This window comes from Prionailurus viverrinus, chromosome A3 (genome assembly GCF_022837055.1).
Source record: "Prionailurus viverrinus isolate Anna chromosome A3, UM_Priviv_1.0, whole genome shotgun sequence".
Taxonomy (NCBI): domain Eukaryota; kingdom Metazoa; phylum Chordata; class Mammalia; order Carnivora; family Felidae; genus Prionailurus; species Prionailurus viverrinus.
In genome coordinates, this window is record NC_062563.1 from 110,847,599 (window position 1) to 110,873,308 (window position 25,710).

The 25,710-nt window shown below is 40.1% G+C and overlaps 1 protein-coding gene across 3 annotated transcripts in view; it reads left to right on the forward strand.

Moving 5' to 3' along the window:
- Positions 1 to 25,112, forward strand: part of EIF2AK2 (eukaryotic translation initiation factor 2 alpha kinase 2) — a 35,182-nt gene extending 10,070 nt beyond the window's left edge. For 2 of the 3 annotated variants that reach the window (XM_047854610.1, XM_047854611.1), the window contains exons 4-16: positions 394 to 551; positions 3,173 to 3,299; positions 4,515 to 4,594; positions 4,755 to 4,848; positions 7,499 to 7,533; positions 9,076 to 9,138; positions 11,179 to 11,301; positions 14,224 to 14,343; positions 16,298 to 16,478; positions 18,973 to 19,101; positions 21,481 to 21,582; positions 22,714 to 22,767; positions 22,844 to 25,112. In XM_047854610.1, coding sequence (XP_047710566.1) covers positions 394 to 551; positions 3,173 to 3,299; positions 4,515 to 4,594; positions 4,755 to 4,848; positions 7,499 to 7,533; positions 9,076 to 9,138; positions 11,179 to 11,301; positions 14,224 to 14,343; positions 16,298 to 16,478; positions 18,973 to 19,101; positions 21,481 to 21,582; positions 22,714 to 22,767; positions 22,844 to 22,966 — 1,389 coding nt within the window. In that variant the 3' untranslated portion in view covers positions 22,967 to 25,112. The remainder of the gene's footprint in view (positions 1 to 393; positions 552 to 3,172; positions 3,300 to 4,514; positions 4,595 to 4,754; positions 4,849 to 7,498; positions 7,534 to 9,075; positions 9,139 to 11,178; positions 11,302 to 14,223; positions 14,344 to 16,297; positions 16,479 to 18,972; positions 19,102 to 21,480; positions 21,583 to 22,713; positions 22,768 to 22,843) is intronic. The other variant, XM_047854612.1, reaches the window with a different exon arrangement.
- The last annotated feature ends 598 nt before the right edge of the window (positions 25,113 to 25,710 follow it).

The following is a 25,710-nucleotide window of genomic DNA, read 5'->3' on the forward strand; positions in this document are numbered from 1 at the left end:
GTGTGATCCAGGATATGGCTTTACTTCAATTTTGGTTGTCTTCATTTTTGAGATTTACAAAGGGTGAGTGAGACAGTGTTATAGTATTTTGCGTGGATAAACAAGAAAGTTAACTACTTTGTTTTTCTTTAGGAAAATATCAAAGGAAAATGGTGGTTCCTATGGTTAACACTTACCCTTGTGGATTTTTTTCTGGTTGAAAAAGATACATACTTAGACTGGTACTCAAGGTAGTAGAGTAGGACAACACATAAGATCTAAATTGTCTTTCAAATTATTCTTCTAGTGATCTTATTAAATTTTATTAAATAAACTAAATTTTATTTAGTATTTATCAAAATAGTTCAACTTCTGTTTTCATGTATATTAAGCAAGATTTTTCTTTCTTTGTAGGCAGTTAGTTCTGTATCACTGCCAACAACACATTCATCAGAAGGATTAGGATTAGGATCCACTGGGAATTTCATAGGCCGTATCAATAGGCTTGCCCAGAAGGAACAACTGTCTGTAAATTATGAACAATGTGAACTGAAAGAACCTGGGCCTGAAAGGTGAGACGTAATTCAGCTTTTCCTTCTGTTTCATTGTATCTAAGCAATATAACAGCAATATAACGGGCTTGTTTCATGTCTAATTTTCCAGAAATATTTGTCTTCCTTTTTTGTATATTCTGCAGGGAAAGTTTTTTTAAAAAATTTTTTTTTCAACGTTTATTTATTTTTGGGACAGAGAGAGACAGAGCATGAACGGGGGAGGGGCAGAGAGAGGGAGACACAGAATCGGAAACAGGCTCCAGGCTCTGAGCCATCAGCCCAGAGCCCGACGCGGGGCTCGAACTCCTGGACCGGGAGATCGTGACCTGGCTGAAGTCGGACGCTTAACCGACTGCGCCACCCAGGCGCCCCTCTGCAGGGAAGGTTTTATAGAACTCATACGCAATTGGACATCTTTGTAATTGAAATATTAAAATGCTTACTTGCTGAAATCTTGGGACCCATATACCATAATAGATCAAATCTGGGGAATCCTTTGTTTCTGAGGTATATCTGGATGGTTTAGTCTGCAGGAGACCTGTGAGAGTGTGAGGTGCCCCTGCTCGGGAGTGTGGGGGTGCAGAGATATTTCCACCCCAGGGGTCACAGCGGGAGTGGCTAGATGAAAATGGCTGTGCCACACGTGTAGGCAAAATGACTCTCCTTCTACCATCATCAGATTAGACAGCTGTTTGTCCAGGTGTTTGTCCTACAAATTCAGTTAAATGGTGTCACTCCCTAGACAAATACCAGGTAGTAAAAGAAATGGGTTTTAGTCGTAGACTGTGAGGAGACCAGGATTTTAGGAATATGATTTGAGGGATGGAGTAGAGCTTCAGAGCTGCCAAGACTTTGGAAGTAAGGATAAAGAATAGATAAGAACTAGGAAAAGCAGAAAGCAAATGAGTCTGAAGGGGATTGTTTCTTGGCTACAACCAACCAGGTAAATGAGAGAAAAAAAATCTGACTTACAACTACCTTAGGATACTGTCCTCTGAATTTTTTTTAATGTTTGTTTATTTTGGGGAGACAGACAGAGTGCAAGCAGGGGAGGGGCAGAGACAGAGGTGACACAGAATCTGAAGCAGGCTCCAGGGTCTGAGCTGTCAGCACAGAGACCGACAGGGGGCTTGAACCCACAAAGCACGGGATCATGATTTGGGCAGAGGTCGGACGCTCAACCTACTGAGCCACCCACGTGCCCCACTGTCCTCTGAATTGACTCAGCTATTGACTATTTTACTGTGATGGCTTTTAGGCCAGAACCAGGATGAGAAAAGCAGGATAGTATTCATTGGCATGAAATAGTGAAGTGTGTGGGTCAATCTCAGTAAAGTAAGAGGCCATTTTATTTTTTCATAGCTCACCTGTTTGGTTCCTTTGGCTTAAGTGCTCTAACGTCAGTTCCCTAAAAGAGAGAAGTCTAGTTAGAGGTGCCTGAGAGAATAAGAGCCATAGAAACTCTCTAGTCATTCAACCTAATTCTGCATTCAGGGCCCAGCAGCAAAGACTCACCCTGGTTGGATGTATTTGCCTCTATGGCAAATAATACTAGAATAGTTTTGCGGTAATATATAGTAACTCGATGATACTTACCATGTCCATTGCTTTGCTACCTTAAATATAGTTCTCATGTAATTGTTCAAGTATCCTTGCCTAACCACAAATATTCTTACATATAATATGAGGGGTGTGTGGACTTCAGCATGGGGCTTTTGTCTTTTGTACTGTGGGGATTTTCTTAGGTTTGGGGGCACATGAGCAGGGGACAGAAAATGCTGAAGTTAGAACAAATCTATGATTTGCCCATTCCCTACAAAACACTATAACCTTATTGTTTCTACTGTAGATGTCCTACTTTCCCTACTCAGGCTTTTTCTTTCCATTTGAGCATCTCTGAAAAATTTACCAGATCTCTCTCGTCCTTCTTTTCCTCCATATCTTTTGATCTTTGAGGAATTAAAAAAAAATGTTTTTAATGTTTATTTATTTTTGAAAGAGAGTGAGAGCACAGGAGAGGTGCAGACAGAAAGAGGGACAAAGGATCTGAAGCTGGCTCTGCATTGACAGCCGAGAGCCCAATGTGGGGCTTGAACTCACGAATGCTGAGATCATGACCTGGGCTGAAGTCAGAAGCTTAACCGACTGAGCCACCCAGGTGCCCCAAGGAATTTTTTAAAAGTTTTTTTTAAAAAATTGTATCTATTTATTTTGAGAAAGAAAGAGAACATGATGGGGGGGAGGGGCAAAGAGAGAGGTAGAAAGAGAGAATCCCAGACAGGCTCCACACTGTCAGCACGGAGTCTGATGCAGGGCTAAAACTCATATGACCTGAGCTGAAGTCAAGAGCTGGATGCTTAACAAACTGAGCCACTCAGGTGCCCCAACCTTTGCAGAATTTCAGTGAAGCAACAAAGAGAAGTTGGCTGGAAAATGCAAGCTAGGATGTCAACCAATCCTGGTTATTCTGGGAAACTGGTCAGCCAGTTTTGAAGATTTATATCATACAAGCTACCAACTGTAAATCTACCTATCACATCATATTAAGGTCTTTGTTAATATGTGTTTGTTTCCACATCATAAATTAGATTCACTGTTTTTTGGTATTTGGGTTACATATTCTCCATCATTTCTCCTAGATTTCATTATAGATGCAAAATTGGACAGAAAGAATACGGTATTGGTGTAGGTAGTACTAAGCAAGAAGCCAAACAGTCAGCTGCTAAGCTTGCGTATGAGCAGATACTTTCAGAGAAAACCTCAATGGTACGTACTGCCTTTGGATTTAACTTTTAAATTTTAAAATTCCCTTTGAAGAGTGCAAGTTTGACTTCCTCCTTGATGATTTGGATGGCTTTTATTCCTTTGTGTTGCCTAATTGCTGAGGCTAGGACTTCCAATACTATGTTGAATAACAGAGGTGAGAGTGGACATCCCTATCGTGTTCCTGACCTTAGGGGGAAAGTTCTCAGCTTTTCCCCATTGAGGATGATATTAGCGATGGGTCTTTCATATATGGCTTTTATGATCCTGAGGTATGATCCTTCTATTTCTACTTTCTTGAGGGTTTTTATCAAGAAAAGATGCTGTATTTTGTCAAATGCTTTCTCTGCATCTATTGAGAGGATCGTATGGGTCTTGTCCTTTCTTTTATTGATGTGACGTAGCACATTGATTGTTTTGTGGATATTGAACCAGCCCTGCATCCCAGGTATAAATCCCACTTGGTTGTGGTGAATAATTCTTTTAATGTATTGTTGGATCTGGTTGGCTAATATCTTGAGGATTTTTGCATCCATGTTCATCAGAGAAATTGGTCTATTCTTTTTAGTGGGGTCTTTGGTTTTGGAATCAAGGTAATGCTGGTTTCATAGAATGAGTTTGGAAGTTTCCTTTCCATTTATATTTTTGGAAGAGCTTCAAAAGAATAGGTGTTAACTCTTCTTTAAGTGTTTGGTAGAATTCCCCTGGAAAGGTTAGACTGTGTTTAGATGATGCCAGGACAGCCAGTAACATAGCAAAAGGATTCCTCCATTCTGTGTTTCACCAATGAGCCATGAGCCATGAGCCATGGGGCCATGAGGCCCCAGAGATCAAAGTTCTGTTGGCAGTTCAGGGTTTGTTTGTTTGTTTGTTTGTTTGTTTGTTTGAATATTTATTTATTTATTTTGGGAGAGAGGGAGAGCACGTGCATGAGTGGGGGAAGGGCAGAGAGAGGGAGCGAGAATGAGTCTCAAGCAGGCTCTGCACAGCCTGATGCAGGGCTGGAACTCACAAACTGTGAGATCATGACCTGACTGGAAATCAAGAGTTGGTCGTCCAACCAACTGAGCCACCCAGGCGCGCCCCCCTCAGGGTTGTTTTGTAAATCCAGATGAAGCATTCGTAAATAAATGTGGTAGTTAGCACACAGAGACTGAGTCAGTATGGAGCAATAATTTAATTGCTCTTCAAACTCCTAAGGGGTACTCTTTCTTTCAGAAAGCTGACTCGGTATTAGCTGGTTCTTTGATTACTTCGCCTGGTGACTCTGGAAGCAACACTTTGGTGAAAAGCATATCGTAAGTATGAGCAAACAGCTGTGATATTTAACAAATTAAGATTGCTGCCTGAAAGTGCACATTGTATGAAAATGTTGAAGGAGAATTTAGAGAAAGAAATTACTGATCAACAAAAAATAGTCAGAATTCACAAATTAACAATTATTCCCCCTTCTTCCAGTGCTCCTGAATCACCATCTGAAAATGATTTCTTGGAAAATTCATCAGGAGGAAGTTGTGACAGGGGCCGTGTAAACAATTCTTCATCTCCTATGGTATAGTATTAGCCTCCAGCTTCCTAATTAGTTTCCTTATTTTCTTTGTATTTCCTCATTTAAAAAGTATCTCCCGTACCCAACCGTAATTTTTCTATTATCTGGTGCACTCTTATTTCATATTGATATGTGGCAACATTTGACTTCCTCCTTTATTAACTCCCATTCCTCACATGCAAAATTCCTCCACTATTCACTCTCATCTTCTCCCTACTCACCTTCATGTTTTCATATATTCCTATGATCATGCTTATCTTCTATTAATTAGTACTTGAAAGGTCCATTAATATAATTCTGCTCCTGTTTTATTTTCAAGAGAGAGAGAGAGAACACGAACATGTGTGGGGGAGAGGGGCAGAGGGAGAGAGGGAGAAATCTTTTTTTTTTAATATGAAATTTATTGTCAAATTGGTTTCCATACAATACCCAGTGCTCATCCCAACAGGTGCTCTCCTCAATGCCCATCACCCAACCCCCCTCCCTCCCCCCCCCCCCTCCAATCAACCCTCAGTTTATTCTCAGTTTTTAAGAGTCTCTTATGGTTTGGCTTGAGAGAGAGAAATCTTAAGCAGCCTCCACACTCAGCACGGAGCTTAACACAGGGCTCAATCCCAAGACCCTAGGATCATGACTTGAGCTGAAATTAAGAGTCAGATGCTCAACTGACTGAGCCACCCAGGCACCCCAGTTCTGCTCTTGTTTTAAAAAATCAGAACTAATGTTAAAAATCAGATAATTTGGGGGGCATCTGGATGGCTTAGTCGGTTAAGAATCTGACTTCAGCTCAGGTCATGATATCACAGTTCACAAGTTCAAGCCCTGTATGGGGCTCTGTGCTGATGGCTCAGAGCCTGGAGCCTGCTTCAGATTCTGTGTCTCACTCATTCTCTGCCCCTCCCCACTCATGCTCTGCCTCTCTCTCTCTCTCTCTCTCTCTCTCTCTCTCTCTCTCAAAAGTAAATTAAAAAATCAGATAATTTTTGTGGTGATGATTAGTGTTATAAAAGTGTCCTGTTTATAATGAGTGATGAACAGATCAATAAGAAAAAGAAAAGTGGGTCAGTATAAAGATGTGCAAAATATCTGAACAAACAGGCCAGAGAAGAGATACCCAAATAGGCCCCAACATATGAAAAGATGCTTCACTGCATAGTAATCGTGAACATGCAAATCAAAACACAGTTGGGTATCATTTTAAGCCCGTTACCATGGCAAAATTTGAGTCTGGCAGTACTAAACATTGGCACAGCTGTGTTCCAGTTATGACCGCTATACGCTGCTGCTGGTGGAAGCGTAAGTTGGTGCAGTCATTGTGGAGAACGGTTTGGCGACACGTAGAAGTGGAGGGTGTGTGTGCCGTGCCTTCAGGCAGTTCCCTTCCTGGGGAATGTGTACTAGAGAAACACTCATACGTATGTACAGAGACATTGGATAAGCACGTTCTTTGCAACAGCATTGGTAACAGGAGGAGATTAGAAAAAAAACATCGTCCATTAACAGAATGGCTAAATTAACCATAGCTTAGTCATCACACAATACTGAGGCTGGTAGGTGCTATGAGCTCAGAAGTTCTTAGTTCGATGCGCCCCACTCTGTGTCAACATACTCAACTTGGTAAAACTACAAAGTTACCAAACCTACCAGAATAAAAGTGAATATGAATAAAGAATAGCTATGTGAAATTAGTTTTTGAGATATATCTAGGACTTCTCTTTTTTTCTTAACTATTAAAATTAAATTGTTGGGGTGCCTGGGTGGCTCAGTCGGTTGAGTGGCCAGCTTCGGCTCAGGTCACAATCTCGCAGTCCGTGAGTTCGAGCCCCGCGTTGGGCTCTGTGCTGACCCCTCAGAGCCTGGAGCCTGTTTCAGATTCTGTGTCTCCCTCTCTCTGACCCTCCCCCGTTCATGCTCTGTCTCTCTCTGTCTCAAAAATAAATAAACGTTAAAAAAATTTTTTTAATTAAATTGTTCATTTTTGCTAAAAATGAATATTTCAGCATTGCCATTTTTTAAAACAGTTTGGGTTTTTTTAAAAATTTTATTTATTTTTGAGAGAGAGAGAGAGAGAACGAGCAGGGGAGGGGCAGAGAGAGAGGGAGACAGAGGAGCCCTAGCAAGCACTGCACCATGAGCCCAGAGCCCGATGCCAGGCTCAAACCCACGATCTGCAAGATCGTGACCTGAGCTGAAGTCAGATGCTTAACCGACTGAGCCACCCAGGTGCCCCAGCATTGCCATTTTTAACTGATCAGATCAGAAACACTTGGGGAATTACTTTAAACTAGTCCCTGAGCTCCATTTCTTCTTCATTAGCACTGTGGATGACTTGGTAAGACCCACCAGCCCGGGGCATCGCCAGGGAGGCCACGTTCTGTACCAAGGGAATCTGTGCTTCTGCTGAACATGCCCTAGGACTACCTTTTTGCCCTTCCCACCATGTCTATCTGGTTGCTATAATAGATGAGAACACTGATGTAGCCAACCTGAGAAGCAGGGCATGACGAGAGTACACAAGTTGATGATGCTGTTCATCTAAGGGACCAAAAAAATGTCACAGATCCATCTAGAAGTACAGCAGGAAGAAGAGCAAGGTCAAGCAAGAGAATTGATTTAATCATCTGAAACTATTTTTCATTTTCTTTTATTATAGGACAATGTCAGAAATAGTGAAAAGAAGGTGAAAAGGTGAGTATCATTATGCAGTGACTGTATTTTGAAACGAAGTTTTATTTCAGACTTCGTTTGTTAGCCTTATTTACTAAGTCTTTAGTATTTGTAGAATACTATACATCGTCATTTGTGTGGAGTTTCAGAGGTGGAAAGCATGGTTGAGGATCACAGAAAGCTTGACATCTACAAACAAATAATTGTAAATATGTAGAGAAATCTTTGAATGGATGTACATACTGCACTGTGGACATAAAGCCTGTAGGGGGTCACTAAAGTCATTGGTTAAGGGCATTATTTTGGATGAGGCTGACAGATGTGGGCTTAGGGAAGTACTCTCCCGTGAAGTGTGTTATTTTACAGACAGCCAGGTAGGGTAGAGATGGTGTAATGACTTGGGCAAGAAAAGAAAAAGACCAAATGTTACATAAATGATGGTGGATTGGTTTCTTTCTTCTTCTTCTTCTTCTTCTTTTTTTTTTTTTTTGATGTTTATTTTTGAGACAGAGCTATAGAATGTGAGCAGGGGATGGGCAGAGAGAGGGAGACACAGAATCTGAAACAGGCTCCAGGCTCTGAGTTGTGAGCACAGAGCCCGACATGGGGCTCGAACTCATGTACTGTGAGATCATGACCTGAGTCGAAGTTGGACACTTAACCAACTGAGCCACCCAGGCGCCCCACGTGGATTGTTTTTTTGGCCTGAAGAGAAAAACGAGGACGTAATTATCAGTCAGCTGTGAGGGCGAGGTGGCAGTAGGAGCCATTATGAGCCACCGATATATTCTGAAGAGTAGGAGGTGTGTCAAGGAAAGATGATTCCTGATGTGGGTGTTTGGGTGGAGAGAAGAGAGCTGTACATGTGAGGTGATCCAGACATCAGCCGTTGGTTATCGTGGCAGTGAGGAGGGTGAGGAGAATTTGCAAGACAGACCATATGAGAAGAGTGGGCAGGGTTTGAGGGAGTGTGGTTCCAGTAACTGGGGGAAGAAGCAATGGAGAAAGGATTTTAAGACTATTCCTTGTGGGTGAGATGTAGACGGGAATCAGGCATCATGGCTGATGGCCTAACCGCTGATGGTGTTAGGAACCTGAGGGCTTAAAGGGAAGATAGCAATTTGAAGAGGTTTAGTTTTAAGTGGGGTTTGAACTTCCAAAAGCAGGTGTCATGGCCAGTAAGGAATAAAGTACAAAGGGTAAAATGACCGGAATGACAGTGCAAGCAGATAGAAGTCCTTTGGTTCTGAGTCTGGAGGGAGAAAAAGGGAGGTTGGGGCACACCAGCAATAAATGTGTTCAGGAAAAAATAATAAATAAATAAATAAATAAATAAATAAATAAATAAATAAGGAATCAGAAAAGGAATGAAAAATCATTAGTTGACAGAGGAGAACTGTTAAGTTTATTGTTTTATAAAGGAAAAGGTGAATGCTTTCAACCCTGTAATTCTAATAGTTGACTGAATGTATAAAAAAAACTAGTGCGTGACATAAAACTTCTTCTAACGTTATATTTGATTTCAGTTTTATTTGAGTTTCATATTCTTGTCTTAAATCTTAGAAGTTTGGCACCTACATTTAACTCTCCTGTGACAAAAGACAGCAGGTGTTCTGTGGAACTCAGGTAAGAGGGAAAGCTGTGACAAAGAATCTGGTTACAGATATGTTCGCCCCTTCGACAAAAGTTTCTTAAGGGACTGTTGTTCGTCAGCCAGGCTAAATTATATTTCTACCTGAACAGTTTAATTTTTTAGTACACTCAGATCCACAAAGGATCATTGTCTCCTGGAGACGGAAAGTTTAGATGAATCCAGGTGGAATGTGGTAAGTGTAGATCTACGGGATAGTTATGTGAACTTTTCTGACATCCATGGACGTTTTTAATATTGAAGGTAAATATTTCTATAAACCAATGATTTCTTAGAAAAGACTCTTGGGGCGCCTGGGTGGTGCAGTCGGTTAAGCGTCCGACTTCAGCCAGGTCACGATCTCGCGGTCCGGGAGTTCGAGCCCCGCGTCGGGCTCTGGGCTGATGGCTCAGAGCCTGGAGCCTGTTTCTGATTCTGTGTCTCCCTCTCTCTCTGCCCCTCCCCCGTTCATGCCCTGTCTCTCTCTGTCCCAAAAATAAATAAACGTTGAAAAAAAAACTTTAAAAAAAAAAAAAGAAAAGACTCTTGCAGGAATCCAAACAGCTCCACTTGAATCTGTTTTCCACTTTCCAGCTCCATTCCAGATTTCACTTTGGAAAAAGGTTCCCCTTGTGGTAGATTGCATGTTTGGGTTTGAATAAAGTATCTGAAACAAATGAAGCCTATTTGCAATAGGAGGACACTGAATACAAGTTTAAAAGAATCCACAAACATTTCATAAGTCCCTAATACACACCTGGCACAGTTTTGGGCATTGGATTTAGAATGGAACAAACAGAAACATCTTCCGCCCTCACAGTTTTGTGGGGAGAATAATTCGATGAAAAATCTGTAATTACCACGCATGGTCTTAGAAGCAATGACATGGTAAGAAGTGGAAATAGGAACCTTGGGTTTAGTGTGAGGGGTGAAGCAAGGCTTCCTGTAGGGTCACCAGTGTGGGGGCGCCTGGAGGATGAGTTACAACAGGGAGGTGGAGAAGCTCTGTGGCTCTGCAAAAGAGCCACATGTGGAAAAGTAAAGGTAGGAAAGGTAGGTGAGTGTTCAAGGAGCAGAGGCTGTGTGCTTGGAGTGCAGGGAACAAGGACACGGTGCCATGAGACAGGCTGGGCAGGGAAGTAGGAGACTCCTTATAGGCCATCTAAGGACTTTCTGGCTTTGGCTTAATGAAAAGGAGGCTATTGGAGAATTTAGGCAATAGAGAGACATGATCATACTCCATTTTTTCACACTGGTTGCTGTGTGGCTCATGAAGGAGCCTGATAGAAGGTTGGACTAGTGTATAGCTGTTGGAGATGAGGAAAGTGGGTGCATACCAGTGATAGGTTTTGGAAGTAGAATTGGCAGGGCTTAATGATGGAATGCAGGACAGGAGAGAGAGGGGAACGCCAGGTAGTTACAGACCTAGGCAGGCTCAGAGAACATGCTCATTTCTCTTATGACAGCTTGGTGATAGCTGTGGAACATAATACAGCACTTCTCTCTATTTTTTTTATTAAACAATTTTTTTTTAATCTTTATTTATTTTTAGGGAGAGAGATAGAGACAGAGCTCAAGCAGGGGAGGGAGAGAAAGAGAGAGACACAGAATCCAAAGCAGGCTCCAGGCTCCGAGCTGTCAGCACAGAGCCCGACGTGGGGCTTGAACTCATGAACTGTGAGATCATGACCTGAGCTGAAGTCGGACACTTAACACACTGAGCCACCCAGGCGCCCCATGGCACTTCTTTCTAAAGTTTTATACTTGAGATAAAATTATCATGGCTTTTGTACCAGCCAGAAGTTGAACATAATTACCAGAGGTGGTCTGTTATTTTGGGAGCAGGAGCAGGCGTAGCTATTCTTTGTGATTCAAGAGTTTCTGTGGAGTAGACTCTTCTCATTTAGAAGGAGAGAGCCATGTTTCTTGTAGAGTCCATTTTGCCAGTGACATTAAGGGAAAGTGGAAGGGTTGGGAGGCTGGGTGGGCAGTGACCATTGAACCTCAGAATAACCATGTATTTTTTATCTTTTAAGGTTTACCAGCGATTTTACAGAAATAGAACCGATTGGTTCAGGTGGATATGGCCAAGTTTTCAAAGCAAAACACAGAATTGATAGGAAGACTTACGTTGTTAAACGTGTTAAATATGATAGCGAGTAAGTAGTAAATGTTTTATTTCTTTGAATGAGGTGTGTGAACCTGCACTGTTCTTTTTTTATGTTTATCTCTTCTTCATTAGCATATTATTTAGTTTTTTCTAGTCTTCCTTAAAAATGTTGCTCTATCATCAGGGGCTTGGCTTACTGTGAAATGACCTCACTTTACTGTGGTTATTAAAAAAAAAAAAGAATATACCATTGATCATTCTTTTGAGCTTGTTTTGATGAAAACAGAAGTAATAGAATCATCTAGCTTACAGTGACCTTTGAGATTTTCTGGTCTCCTCTCCTTTATCGGAAGGACTAGGAGACTGAGACCCAAAGCTGGGAACTGATCTGTCAAAGGTAAATAGGTAACCGTTTGTCTATTATTGCATCATACACCACTCCAAAATGTAGTGGCTTAAAAACAAAAGGTATTATTATCTCTCATGGTCCTCTGAGTTGGCTGTGGCCATCTGGGCCATCCTCACACGGGGTCTCTCACGCATTTGCTGTCAGAAGTCATCTGAAAGCTTGGCTAGTGATGGCTGTCGCACATGGCTAGCAGTTGATGCTGGCTGTGGGCTGGAATTTCAGCTGTTAACCAGAGCGCCTCTACGTGGCCTCTTTATGTCACCTGGGCTTCTCACAACCTAGTCGCTGCATTCCAAGGATTGTCCTCAGAGAAAGTCATCCCAACAGGGAACAGCAAAGGCTACTTTTGACCTAGTCTTGGAATTTCTACATAATATCGGGTAAACAACATCACTAAGGCCAGCTGAGACTCAGGTAGAGGGCAAATAGACTCTACCTCTTAATCTGAGGAGTGGATGTATGTATGGGGAGGACACGAATTGATGACCATCTTTGGATGCTACCTACTATGGTAACAAGGTGGAGATTTAGAACTTGTTTTCTGGAATGCTGATTCATTGTGTTCCCACTATAACCCCTTGCTCCCCATGTTTGTTTCAGGTATTATCTGCACTCACTTACTCCCACCCTTCCCAATTACTGGATAGAACTCCTGCAGAAAAGAGAACATGTGGGAAGGAAGTATTAAATCACAAGCTCACCGGTTCACCAATCTTGCTTGTTGGTTTCTGACAGTTGGACTGTGTATAACTTGGTAGACCTATCCTTCAAGGACTAGGGAAGGATATGGGAAACAGATATGAGCTATGGAAAATGACATGAGTAAAGGAGAAGCAGGCATGGAGTCCTGGCCGTTCCTCATCTCAGCCAGACACACCTACTTCCCTTCCCATGGACAATGCCTTGCCTTGTCCACCTGGCATCAAAACAAGGCTTTTTTTCCCGTTACATTATTTTGCTTAACATGAATGAAGTGTTGTTCTTTCCATTCAGTAGCATTTTTCTTAATGGTAATATGTAATGATGATAAGACTACAGTATGTTGGACATTTTTAGTAGCTTCATAAATTGGTATAACACAGTTAAAAATATACGTGGAGGGGCACCTGGGTGGCTCAGTCGATTAAGCATCCAACTTCAGCTCAGGTCACGATCTTGTGGTTCATGAGTTCAAGCCCCACATCAGGCTCTGTGCTGACAGCTCGAGCCTGGAGACTGCTTCAGATTCTGTGTCTCCCTCTCTGTTTGCGCCTCTCCATGCTTGTGTTCTCTGTCTCTCAGAAATAATTATTAAATTAAAAAATATATACTTGGAATATTTATACACCTTGACCCATGGATTTCCCATCTGGGAACCTATTCTAAGGATATTGTCCAAATTATGGAAAAAGTTATACAAGAAGATGTAAATCACTGTGTCATTATAACAGTGAAAAATTAGAACAAACTAAAGGTCCAGCAACGAAGAAATGATTAAGTATGTTTTGTTCTCTCCCCTGTTCGATGGCTAAGCTTACGTACGGAAAATATTCAGACATGAAATGATATGATGCTGGAATTTGCTTCAGAATAATCCAGGGAAGATGAGGAAGTGGGTGAGAGTATAGATGAAACGAGATTGGCCAGGAGTTAATAACAGTTTCATTTGGATAATGGCTAGGTAGCAGTTCATGAATCTATTTGCTCTACTTTTTTATACTTTAGAAATCTTACATTAAAAAGTTTACATGATGGTTATACAAATTGTGTAACAAGGAAAATGGTAAAGATAACCTGTTATATGGAGAAATAGGTTAAAAACTATATACTATTATTACAAGTATATAAAAGTGTATAGGAAGAAAGACTATAAGAAACAATCCAAAACGATAACTGATTGTGTTAGGGCTGTTGATGGATGAGTACTTTTTTCCCCTTTATTTTTATAAATGTTATGTCATGTAGTTATGGAACTTTGCAAATTAGAAAATGGAATTGTAAAATGTTTGCTTATCTTTTCTCCTCATTGAAATCTCAAATTTATTCCATGTAGCATAGCATTTTCTCAGCTCTTGACTCCAGATCACTATAAAGCTCCCACACGTACAGTGAAGTCTTGCTTTCTCTGCGTAGATATCTCCTTTGTGTATTTCTGTTATACATTTAAATTTTTGAGTTAGGTTCATCATGTTGCCTGGGTTACCCTTGCTGCCCTATTAGGGTTTGCTTATGAAATCCAAAGTGATTTCAACACAGGGTTAAACAAAATATGATGTGTGAATTAGCAACCAAAAATGCTTGACTGGCATTTCAAAGACGACTACAAATGGCTTTTAAAATGTCTGATGCTTGAACTTGATTAAGTCACTGCTTTTTCTCATGTTGAGAGTGAGGACAGCCATGTTTTTTCTGTGTGTTCAGTTTTTCCTTTCGAGTACTCCTGGCCTCCATTCTAAAAACTCAGGGTGTGGGAACCACGGCAACTGTTTCATAAGGGAGCGTAGGTAGTTGTCTTCTGTCACCTGACTTGTAGTTCATAGCAGGGATGATGCTGACACTTTTATGTTCCCTGTTTCTTTAAAGCAGGAAGGCAGAGCGTGAAGTAAAAGCTTTGGCAGCTCTCAATCACCCAAATATCGTTCACTACTACAGCTGCTGGTTTGGCGATGATTACCATTCTGTGGACAGCATTAACACTTCAAGGTAACTAAAAAGAATTCTCATAGCCCTAACAGGATGGAAGAAACTGTTATTTACTAGGTGTAGGCCAGAAGATAAGGCCATTAGTTATTACATTTAATAATCACCAACCACAAACACCGTTTGAGACAATAATCTTGTCCTTGCTTCTATCCCTTGCTCCACACTTGCTTAACAAAATTTTTTTATTGTCCTCAACTGTTTTATTTTTTTTAATTTATACCTTTTTTTTTTTAGTTTATTTATTATTTTTAGTAACCTCTACACCCAGTGTGGGGCTTGAACTCACAACCCCAAGATCAAGAGTTGCATGCTTTTCTGACTGAGCCAGCCAGGTATCCCTGTCCTCATCTGTTTTGAAAATCTCAGGTTTAGCTTTTTTGTCTCCATTGTTTAATTTGTAGGCTTGCTCACTTACCCCGGCTTCAGGCTAGGCTGTACATGCAGTCTTAGGAAGAAGGTTTGAACACATTATGGATGCTACAGCTGGAAACCCCTCCTCAGCTGCCAACACTTTTCTGTCCCTCTCAAAGACTCCTGATCATTGGGGTGCAGTTAAGTGGTCTGTCTCTCTCTCTCTCTTTTTTTTTAATATTTTAAGTTAAGCTCCATGTCCAATGTGGGGCTTGAACCCATGACCCTGAGGTCAAAAGTTACATGCTCTACCAACTGAGCCAGGCAGACACCCCAAGGGGTCCCTTTTGAATACAACCACACCACTTACAGTGGAGTGGTGGTCATTGAAAATAATTTAAGACCAAGGAGGTACCCCACCTTGCATCACTCATGCTTTGTCTCAGGTAAGACCCTGACAAAGGACTGGAGGGCTCTAAAGACCTGGCATCTGCTTCTGAAAAGTCAGCCAGTGTTTCTTGGGGACTGTCCTCACTGAAATGCTGAGGACAATGAGGGTCTGTTCATTCATCGACTCCCACCCCCAGCACCAGCTCCATCCACCCCAAGTGATTGAGAGCTTTATCATTAGTTTCAGGACTCATCCACCATCAGCATACAGACGGGACTTCTTCAGCTTTCAGCAGATTTTTGGCTTTCTTTTTCTATTTTCTAACCAACATAAGTTTGAAGAAAATAAATTAATATTGAAGCCAACTTAGTTTATAAAGCAAGATAAAAACATGGTTAGCAAAATTAGTCCTCGCAAGTATATGTCAGAGCAATTTGTTGGCATTTCTCTTTGAGAAACGATCCTTACACTATTGTTTTCGATTTGTTTTTCCTGTATTTCTCTCTCATTAAACTAATAACCCCCATGACAGCAAGGATAGTATCTAACTTGTTTTCTCATCTGTAGGTGACTGTTCTGGGCCTTTCACAAAACAGATGCTCAGTAGGCCAATAGTGAATTAAAATGTTCCAGAATTACTTTATGTAGTAATGCAATTTGGTTTTCCTTAATTCCATTGTATTGGTGTTCCTATTCCTTTCTACTAGCAAAGGTGATCAAGGACCCTTACCATTAGAGAACGGGCAGTCTCATACTTTATAAATTACTTAACAAATAAAGCTCTGGACATTTGGGAACTTACAATTTAAATCAAAAATGATTTATTGTATTTTGATTCAAGTTTATTACATTTAGATTTCCATGTTTTTTTAAGCTTATCTACTTATTTTGAGAAAGAGAGAGCATGTGTGTGCACATATGGGAGCAAGGGAGGGGCAGAGAAAGAGGCGAGAGAGAATCCTAAGCAGGCTCTGTGCTGACAGCTCAGAGCCAGATGCTAGCAAGATCTCATGAACTGTGAGATCATGACCTGAGCCAAAATCAAGAGTCAGACGCTTAACCGACTGAGCCACCCAGGCACCCCTAGATTTCTGCCTTCAGACATGTTTTGGGATTCTTAAGAAGATGAAATGTAATTTTAAAAAGAAATGTTATTTTTTTATAAATTTCTTTTTATTGCTATTTGTAATATACTGTGAATTTTATATCCAGACCAAAGACTAAGTGCCTTTTCATCCAAATGGAATTCTGTGGTAAAGGGACATTGGAGCAATGGATTGACAGCAGAAGAGGCCAGACACCAGACAAACATTTGGCTTTGGAATTGTATGAACAAATAACAGCAGGTGTGGATTATATACATTGCAAACAGTTAATCCATAGAGACCTTAAGGTAAATGAAAATGTACTTTGTTAGGAATTGATAAATATGATTTAGTAATTTTATTTTTTTTAAATTTTTTTAATGTCTGTTTTATTCTTGAGAGAGAGAGAAAGAGAGATGGAGTGCTAGCGGGGGATGGGCAGAGAGAGAGGGCGCACAGAATCCGAATCAGGCTCCAGGCTCTGAGCTGTCAGCACAGAGCCCGACGCGGGGCTCGAACTCACGGACCGCGAGATCATGACCTGAGCTGATGTCAGATGCTCAACCGACTGAGCCACCCAGGCGCCCCTATGGTTTAGTCATTCTAAAACGTATCTTCTGTAGTTTTAGAATTGATTAACAGTCCTGAGGAAATAATATCTCTGATCCTCTGAAGTTAGAATGGATCTAGCTCTTGCCCCAAATACCATTCCATAGGACCATTCAGAGGATCTTCAGGACAAATCAATTTATTGAGACAGTGAGCCCTATAGGAAGGAGCTCATTCACTTCTGGTCCTATCTGGCTGCTCTGTATATTCCGCTTGCAAACACTGCTTCAGTAAACTACCTTTGCATGCAAAGAATTACTGTGGCTACCACAGCCAGTGGGCTGCTTTGTCATTGCCTCTGCTGCTACTCAGGCTTGTTTGAGAAGCAGAAGGGACTCTGATGACTGGCTTTGGGAACATGATTCTCCCAATTTCTCAGTCATTACTCTTTTTTTAAATATTTATTTTTGAGAGAGAGAGAGAGAGTGGGGGAGGGGCTGACAGCAGGGGGCCAGGAGATCCAAAGCAGGCTCCGTGGTGACCGCAGAGAACCCAATGTGGGGCTTGAGATCATGACCTGAGATGCAGTTGGATGCTTAACCAAAGGAGCCACCCAGGCGCCCCTATCAGTCATTATTCATGACGGCAATCATAGCTACTGGGTCCAGAGTCTAGAACTTTCCTGGCATTTGGCTAGACATTTCTACCCCGTGATTGGAAAATTGTAATCCAAAACTTGTAACACACAGCATACCTTTGTATTTTTATTTTCTGCTGGCTTTCTAGCTTCTTTCATGGTTGAGATGAGCTGTTTTCCCATTTTACCTCCTCATCAAAATCAAAGAAGACAGAACAGCTTTTCACAGCCTCCCTCACTCTCTCTTCCCTGTAATTGGCCTACTTCCATCACACTTTGGCCATGCTGAATCCTATCACGGAGGCTTTGCTCCTCTTCTTCTTGCGTGGAACATTCTCCTGCTTGTCTTCTTTGGTCTCAGGCTCTTCGTGTAGCCTTTCCTGATGACTCTGGATCCAGGAGAAGCACCTTTTCTGTGTAGATCTTGGCTGTTTGCTTACCCCACCCATCTAAAATAGTCAAGAATAAGGATGAAACAAAAGAGTTTCTTGAGTAAAAGAAGGACCCATAGTTGTAGTTGTTGGGCCTACATAGGAATAATTGGCCCATAAAAGACATCGGGTCTTTGGTCTGCCCAGGAGCTGGATGGCCAAGGCCTTTGTGTTGGAGTCCACCTACTTTCATCTGCTTTAATATCTGAAGGTGCTCTTTGAAGTTGGAATGTTGTAAGAACTGTGTTCAGAAAAATACATTTCGACTGGCTATGCCTTCACCTTGGAATAGGAGATATATATAGTTAAATAACAAATTAAGCACATTTATTTACTTATAAAGTAACCTGCAAATAAATGCAGAAGTTTGGGTATTAACTCCCAGGCTCCCCTGCTCTGGATGAATTCTCGAAACTGACTGGTGCTGACTGGATGTTCCTTTCTCTAGCACGTCTCTTGCCCGTTCTCTCCTGTACCCCATACTTCCTGTTGCCCTGTGTCACAGTGTTCTTTTCTTGTGTCTGTTTGCAGACGATGTTTGTTCCGTGTCTGTAGTTGCTCAGAGATCAGACCTTAATACTCCTGAGCCTTCTTTCCATCTTCCAACTTTTCTAGCTTCTCTACTACGGTTGCTGCATGCGCTATCTTACAACATTATTGACAAGAGACTCATTCTGAGAATCTCAAACTTAGAAGAGATCTTAAAGGTGTCGACTTCAATCCCCAACAGATCCTGGACTCATATTTGCAACATTTCTAACCAGTGGGTGTCCAGCCCCACCTTGAATACTCTGTGACATGGGGACTCTCAAATTCCCATTCCTTGGACCACACTGTTAGTTTATTAGGATATATTAAAGCAAACCTTTTGGTTTTTTCTACCCACCAGTCCTGGATCCATCCCTTTGTACCGTACAGAGTGAATCCACCTCACATTAAACATGTCTTCGGAGATTTGAAGGCAGCAATGCCGAAAGCCGCCTCTTAGAGAAATCCTTACTTCTTCAACTGGCATTTTAAAGACCTGTGATAGTAAATATCCTGTTTGGGGCTGCCTGTATAAGGGTAAATGTCTTATAAGGAAATATAAAAATAGCCCTTGTTAAATGTGATTTGGATATGTGTTAACAGTCTGTCAAATTGGTGCTTATAAATTCAATATTGGGTTTTTTTCTTTTTTTGTAGCCAGGTAACGTGTTTTTGGTAGATACAAAACAAGTAAAGATAGGAGACTTTGGACTTGTGACATCCCTGAAAAATTACGCAAATCGGACAAGGAATACAGGAACTCTTCGATACATGAGCCCAGAACAGGTGAGGTCCCTTTCCTTTCTGTCTATATAGTTTTCATTTCTTTTGTATTTTTAATTAGAAAGATAACAGACACCTCTTATAAAATTAAAAGATCACAGAAGGATATAGGAAGAAAGTGGAAAATTCCCTTTAACCCAACTTTCTATCTCTACTCTTCTCATAGAGTCTGTTGTTTATCCTTTTGGATCATTTTCTGTGAGTTATAGACATTTATAAACACACATTTGTATATATATGTGCAGACTTTTTGCACAAAAATTTGAAGAGATGTTTCTATAACTGACTGTACTGTTATTTTGTGGCTTTTTTTTCACTCAACAATGTATCATAATCTTTCCATACCAGCACAGACGGATCTGACATCCATTTTAGCGACTGTATTGTATACTGAAGTATAGCTATACCATCATTTATTTAACTGTTCCCTTATTGATGAGTGTTTATTTAGGCTGTTACCAACTTTTTACGTGTTTTCCTCCTTATCTTTGACTCTAAAAACACATATTTCTTTTTTTTTTTAAGTTTATTTATTTATTTTGAGAGAGAGTGTGCTAGTGAGCAGGAAGAGGGGCAGAGAGAGAGAGAGAGAGAGAGAGAGAGAGAGAGAGAGAGAAAGAAATATGAATCCCAAGCAGGCTCCGTGCTCAGTGTGGAGCCCGACACGGGGCTCGATCCCACAATCATGAGATCATGACCTGAGGCAAAATCAAGAGTCCACCACTTAACCAACTGAGTCACCCAGGTGCCCCTAAAAATGAGTATTTCCATGATAATCTGTAATAGATTCCTTTAAGTGAAATGACTGAGTAGGCTGACAGGTGCATTTCAACTTGGTAAATACTGTGAAAGTGTTATTCAGAAAAAAGTGATTCTATGATGCCCTCCTCCCAAAGTGTAGAAGAATGCTGCTTTCTCCTTCACACTCCCAACCAGACTAGGGTGCTAGCAGACTGCATTTTGGCCTCGGTGATGAATGAGCATCCTGATGTTTTAGTTTGCATTTTTCAGATTTTTAGTAAGGTAGGCCATCTATATATGTATGTACCTACAGCTTTTCTGCAGATTTTCTATTCATGTGTGCTCCTCATTTTTCTTAATTAGGTTATCTGTTCCTAATTTCTTTGTAAGGAATATTTGTATATTTTGGATATTGATTCTGTATCTGTTAACCATATTACAGAAATGTTCTTGTATGACAACTTAAAATCGTCTATGCTACATTTTAAACAAAGAAATAACAAGAAACCATCATCAAGGAGAACATTTGAATGTTTGTCTTATGTGTAGTTTCATTACTCTAATAGTCTCCCTTTTTGGTTGATAGCTTATTGTCTGTTTTCATCTTTTTGATGTTTGAGAGCCTAGGGTAGAGAGGAAATCCACCTCCTTCCCTTGGGGACCATGTGGCATAAAAACATAATTTAATTTTTTTTGTGGAATAGGAAAGTAGAAGACAAACTTTAACTCCTGCACCCTGTATTGTCACCCTAAAATATTTTTGAAAAAATCATTCCTCATTGTGCTTTTCATTTCCTTAGTGGTTTTTAAACTGAAAAACATTTTATTGAGAAATAATTTATACATCATGAAATGTATGTATTTTAAAGGTACATTTGTCATTTGACAAAGGCACATATACCTGGGAAACCCATATACTTGTGAAAATGTAGGACATCTCCCTCGCCTGTGAAAATTCCCTCAGGCCCTTTCCAGTCCCTCCTTCCTTCCCAGTCTCTCCCTCCTTCCCAGAGGCAGCCGGTGCTCTGATTTCTGTCACCACAGATTAGTTTTCCCTGTCTTGAGCTTCATATGAGTGGAATCATATTTTATGTGTGATTTTTTTATTGTATTTGATTACTTCAGTCAAACTAATGTCTGCTGGAGAACCTCTAGTGGTTGTTTATACCAGCAGATTATTCCTTTTCATTACTGAGTACTATTCCATTGCCTGAATATACCACAGTGTGCTTCTCTATTCTTCTGATGGTCATTTGGATTGCTTCCAGTTATAGAACATTATGAATACATATGAACATTTGCATGAAAGCCACTTACTGGGAACTCTTAACTCTTTCGCCTCCTGCATCTTATTTAACACTACTGTCAAGCTCTGAGGCTGAAATTTTTGTTATCCCCATTTTACGGCTGAGATTATTCCACCATTGATGGTTAATTTACATGAGTGATGCAGCCAGTTAGTGACGCATTTGAACCAGGGCAGTGAGACTCCACAGATCTTGCTAATAAACACGCGTTGTTACATGATATAAGATAGTTTGGTCAAATAGCTGTTTTGGTTTCAGAAGCCATGGATGTTTATATCAGGTATCAGTAACAAATATATCAGTAACAAATATAAACATATTTTGGTCTCTTTAGATTTCTTTACAAGAATATGGAAACGAAGTGGACATCTTTGCTTTGGGGCTAATTCTCGCGGAACTCCTTTACATATGTCCCACTGTTTCAGAAACATTACAGGTAAATAATATCACAAAAAAGAATTAAGCAACAAAAATTATTAGCAGTCATCTCCAAAGTGCTGCTACAGTAACTGCCCTTATGTGAGGATAGACTTGAATATATTAGTACTGACTGAGAAGGAAATATGGATTTAATCTTTCACACAGTTGGGCAACCAAAACTTTTTGCTTCAGACCAGAAACTTTGGTCTTCTTTTGAAGGTGTGTACATCTCACAAAACTAAAGCTGTTTCTTCTTATTTGAGTCAGTCAGTAAAATTTTATTGATTGCCTGCTTTGCCTAAGACACTGTGCTAAGTGCTACAGGGTTTTAAATGTGAATAAGCCTCGTTCTCATGGAGCTTTTATTTTAGAAGGGAAGATACTATAAGAGAATGCTCTACATGTTTTTGGGAAAAGACATGAAGTCTTGGGGAAACAGGACAGAGATCTTTCTAGCTGTAGGGATTTAGGTTTCATGGGGTATTTAAGTTGGGCTTTGAAGGATTGGTTGGCTTCTAATAGGCCAGAATAGAAGAAAGATCATTCCAGCCTTCCTTGTGCAGAGGGTGGGACTAGCAGACAGAATCATTTTTCTGGGAGTAGTAAGTGACAAGGAAGGGATGGTTGGTACACTGGAGAGACGTGCTGGGACTAAATTAACGCAAGATTATGGACTTTCTTATGGGGGCAGTGGGGGGCTGCTAAAGGTATTAGGCAACCGGAGGGATATCTTGGTCTGAAGCTCGGTAAACCGACTTGCTGGAGCCAACAGCCTTCTCTGGACAGCAGGGATGATGAAAATACCTAGCACGTAGGATGCCAAAAAGGATGAAGGGAAGTAATGCAGATGACGCTCTTAGCACTTCAACATGTTGATGTTAAGGATGGGGAAAGGTGGGAGAGGAGAGTCCTGCTTGCTTCTGGGCCAAGAAGCAAGTTTGGTTTTCCTCCTGAGTGAATAACTTCCTCATGTGTGTGTGTGTATATATATATATATATATATATATATATATATATATATAACTTCCTCATGTATATATATATATATATATATATATATACACACATATATATATATATATGTATATATATATACATATGTATATATATATGTGTGTGTGTGTGTGTGTGTGTGTTTTATTTTCAGATTTTTAAAGAGCTAAGGGACGGCAAGTTCTCAGATGTATTTGATGGCAGAGAAGTAAGTACTTGAAAATAATCAGACTTTTATTTATTTCAGTGTTCTGTTTATTAGTATTGACTCACTATCATTACAGAAAATTCTTCTGCAAAAATTACTGTCACCTGAACCCACGAAACGGCCTCATGCATCTGAAATACTGGAGACTTTGAAGGAGTGGAGGAATGTAAAAGAGAATAAGAAACGAAGCACATGTTAGAGCTCTTCTAAAAAAAGTATCCTGCCTTGGATATTCAATTTTTCTATAACTGTCTAAAATCTTCTAGGGACACCTATTGGGTATTTACCTTCTATTTTTATTTTCCTCTTAATTTTTCACTAAATTTTAAGAAGGTTTGAATCTTTTTTTTTTTTTTTTTTTTTACTTCAAAAACATTCAGACACTTTTCCTGAGCTTATCTTCTTATTATAAACATAGGGGAGAATATCTCTCAAATTTTTAAAATATTAGCAAATCAATTAATATTCATTAAATGTCCACTGTTTCTAGGCCAAAAATATATGAGATATCTCACTGTTTGAAATAGCTAATTTAGAGAAATATGGTACTCATAAGAAGATAAGTGATATACAATCACTTTGGAAAACAATTTGGTATGATCTGGTAAAGTTGAAGGTGTATATACCCTCAAAGCCATCAGTTTGGTTCCTACATGCTTGCCTACCAGAATGTTCATAGAAACCTTGTTCATAACAGCCAAAAGAACAAAAAACAACGTACATCACAAGAAGAATGGATAAACTGTATTTTTTCATACATTGTAATACTATATAGCAGTGAAAATGAACGAATTATATAGCTAAGTGCAATAACATGATACATCTCTGAGGAACATAATGTTAAGCCAACAAAGCCAGTTACAGAAAACATATACAGAATGATTCTATTTACATAAAGTTCCAGACCATGCTAAATGAAATACTTTGTTTAGAAATCCAAACAAATGTGGTAAAACAATAAAGGGAAAGAGAGGAATAAGAAATTCTACATTTTGATGGTGGTTTTCTGAGGAGGGATGGAAGTGGTGTGATAGGGGAAGTAAACTTCAAAGATAACAGTTCACTTTGTTTTAAGTTTATTTATTTATTTACTTTGGAGAGAGAGAGAGGAGAGAGAATTCCAAGCAGGCTCTACACTTACAGCATGGAGCCAGATGTGGGGCTCGAACTCCTGAGACACGAGATCATGACCTGAGCCAAAGTCAAGAGTTGGATGCTTAAGCATCATGACTGAGTCACCCAGGCATTCCTCACTTTTTTTGTCTTAAATACATTTTGTATCTATTAGAACACTTTAAAGAGATAACCGTGCTAGAAGGCAGTAGGTAAGCACAGAGAAGAATCAGTCTGGAGAAGTTTCCAGGAGATCACTTTCTACTGAGGTATCATGGCATACAGCTTAGAAGTGGCATTCCAGTGAGACTTCTAAGTAGGCTAGGGATTTAGACAAGTAGTGAGGAGCAAATATGGGCAGGAGTCTGGACAAGAGCCATGGCTTGAGTTCTGGAAAAGATACACCTAAGAATGTTGGGTATACTTTGTTTCCCTGAATTGCTGGAGAGAATACCAGAAGATAATTTGGATGACATCTTGGAAAAAAACCTGAGGGAAAAAACCTGTCATATAATTTTACAGTTTTTAAAGTGAGCCAAGTTTAGGCTAGGCAGAAAAGTCACAGAGAAAGGCTTTTATGAAGGCTATTTCTATTTCTAAAAAGTTATTGAAGGCAGTTAATATGGTTTTCAACTCTCAATGCAGTATTTGATCAAGGCAAGGTTTATCAATGGAGGGTAAAACCATTGGTTGAAAAGGTGTTGGGGAACAAGATCTTCAAAGGATTTAAATATAATCCCACAGATGATATATCAGTTACAAGGGGGAAAGGGAAATGTACCTTTACAATGGAAAGACCTTCTGGTCTCCTTAATAACCATGTGATTAAATCAACATCACTGAAGGTGGGACTGACTACCTAATATTATGCCTCTCCTGATGTAAGAGTTATGTACTATCACCTATTTCGTTTTCTTGCCAAAGAATTTAACTGGAACTCAATCATGAAGAAATTATTAGACAAATCCTGAATTAAGTCATTCTATAAGATAATTACCTTGGGCTTCTCAGAAAGTCAATATCACACACAAAAAAGTAGAGGAAGTATTCTAAATAGAGACTAGAGAGGTATAATGACCAAATGTGATACTTGAACCTTGATTGTATCTTGGATGTTAAAAAAAAAAAAGAGATAAAAAAAAAAAAAACAAACCTGGAGCGCCTGGGTGGCTCAGTGGGTTAAGCGTCTGACTTTGGCTCAGGTCATGATCTCATGGTCCATGAGTTCAAGCCCTGCATCGGGCTCTGTGCTGACAGCTCAGAGCCTGGACCCTGCTTCAGATTCTGTGTCTCCCTCTCTCTCTGCCCCTCCCCCACTCACACTCCCTCTCTGTCTCTCAAAAATAAATAAACATTAAAAAAAAAAAAACATCAAATTATAAAAGACGTTTTGGGGACAGTTAACATTTGGGTATGGACTGCATATTAGATGGCATTATAGAATAATTTTTAACTTTCTTAGGTGTGATAATGATATTGCAGTCATGCAGGAAGAGGTCTTAGGCAGTGCATGAGGAAATATTTAGGGGTGAAGTGGCATGATAGGGACAACTTTCAAATGTTTAGTGAAAATCACTATGTATGTGAAAGGAGAAAAAGCAAATGGGGCAAAATGTTAACAACTGAATGACTGATAAATCCAGGAGGAGGATAAAGTTATTTATGCACATATGTGATTTAGCTTTTATATATACACATATACATAGATAAGTGTGTGTGTATGGGCAGCTACATAATTTGGGACCCAGTGAAATGAACACATGGGGACTTTGTTCAGTAATTAAGCATGGGTCACTTCTTGAATATGGAACTTTGTACAGCTGCACAGGT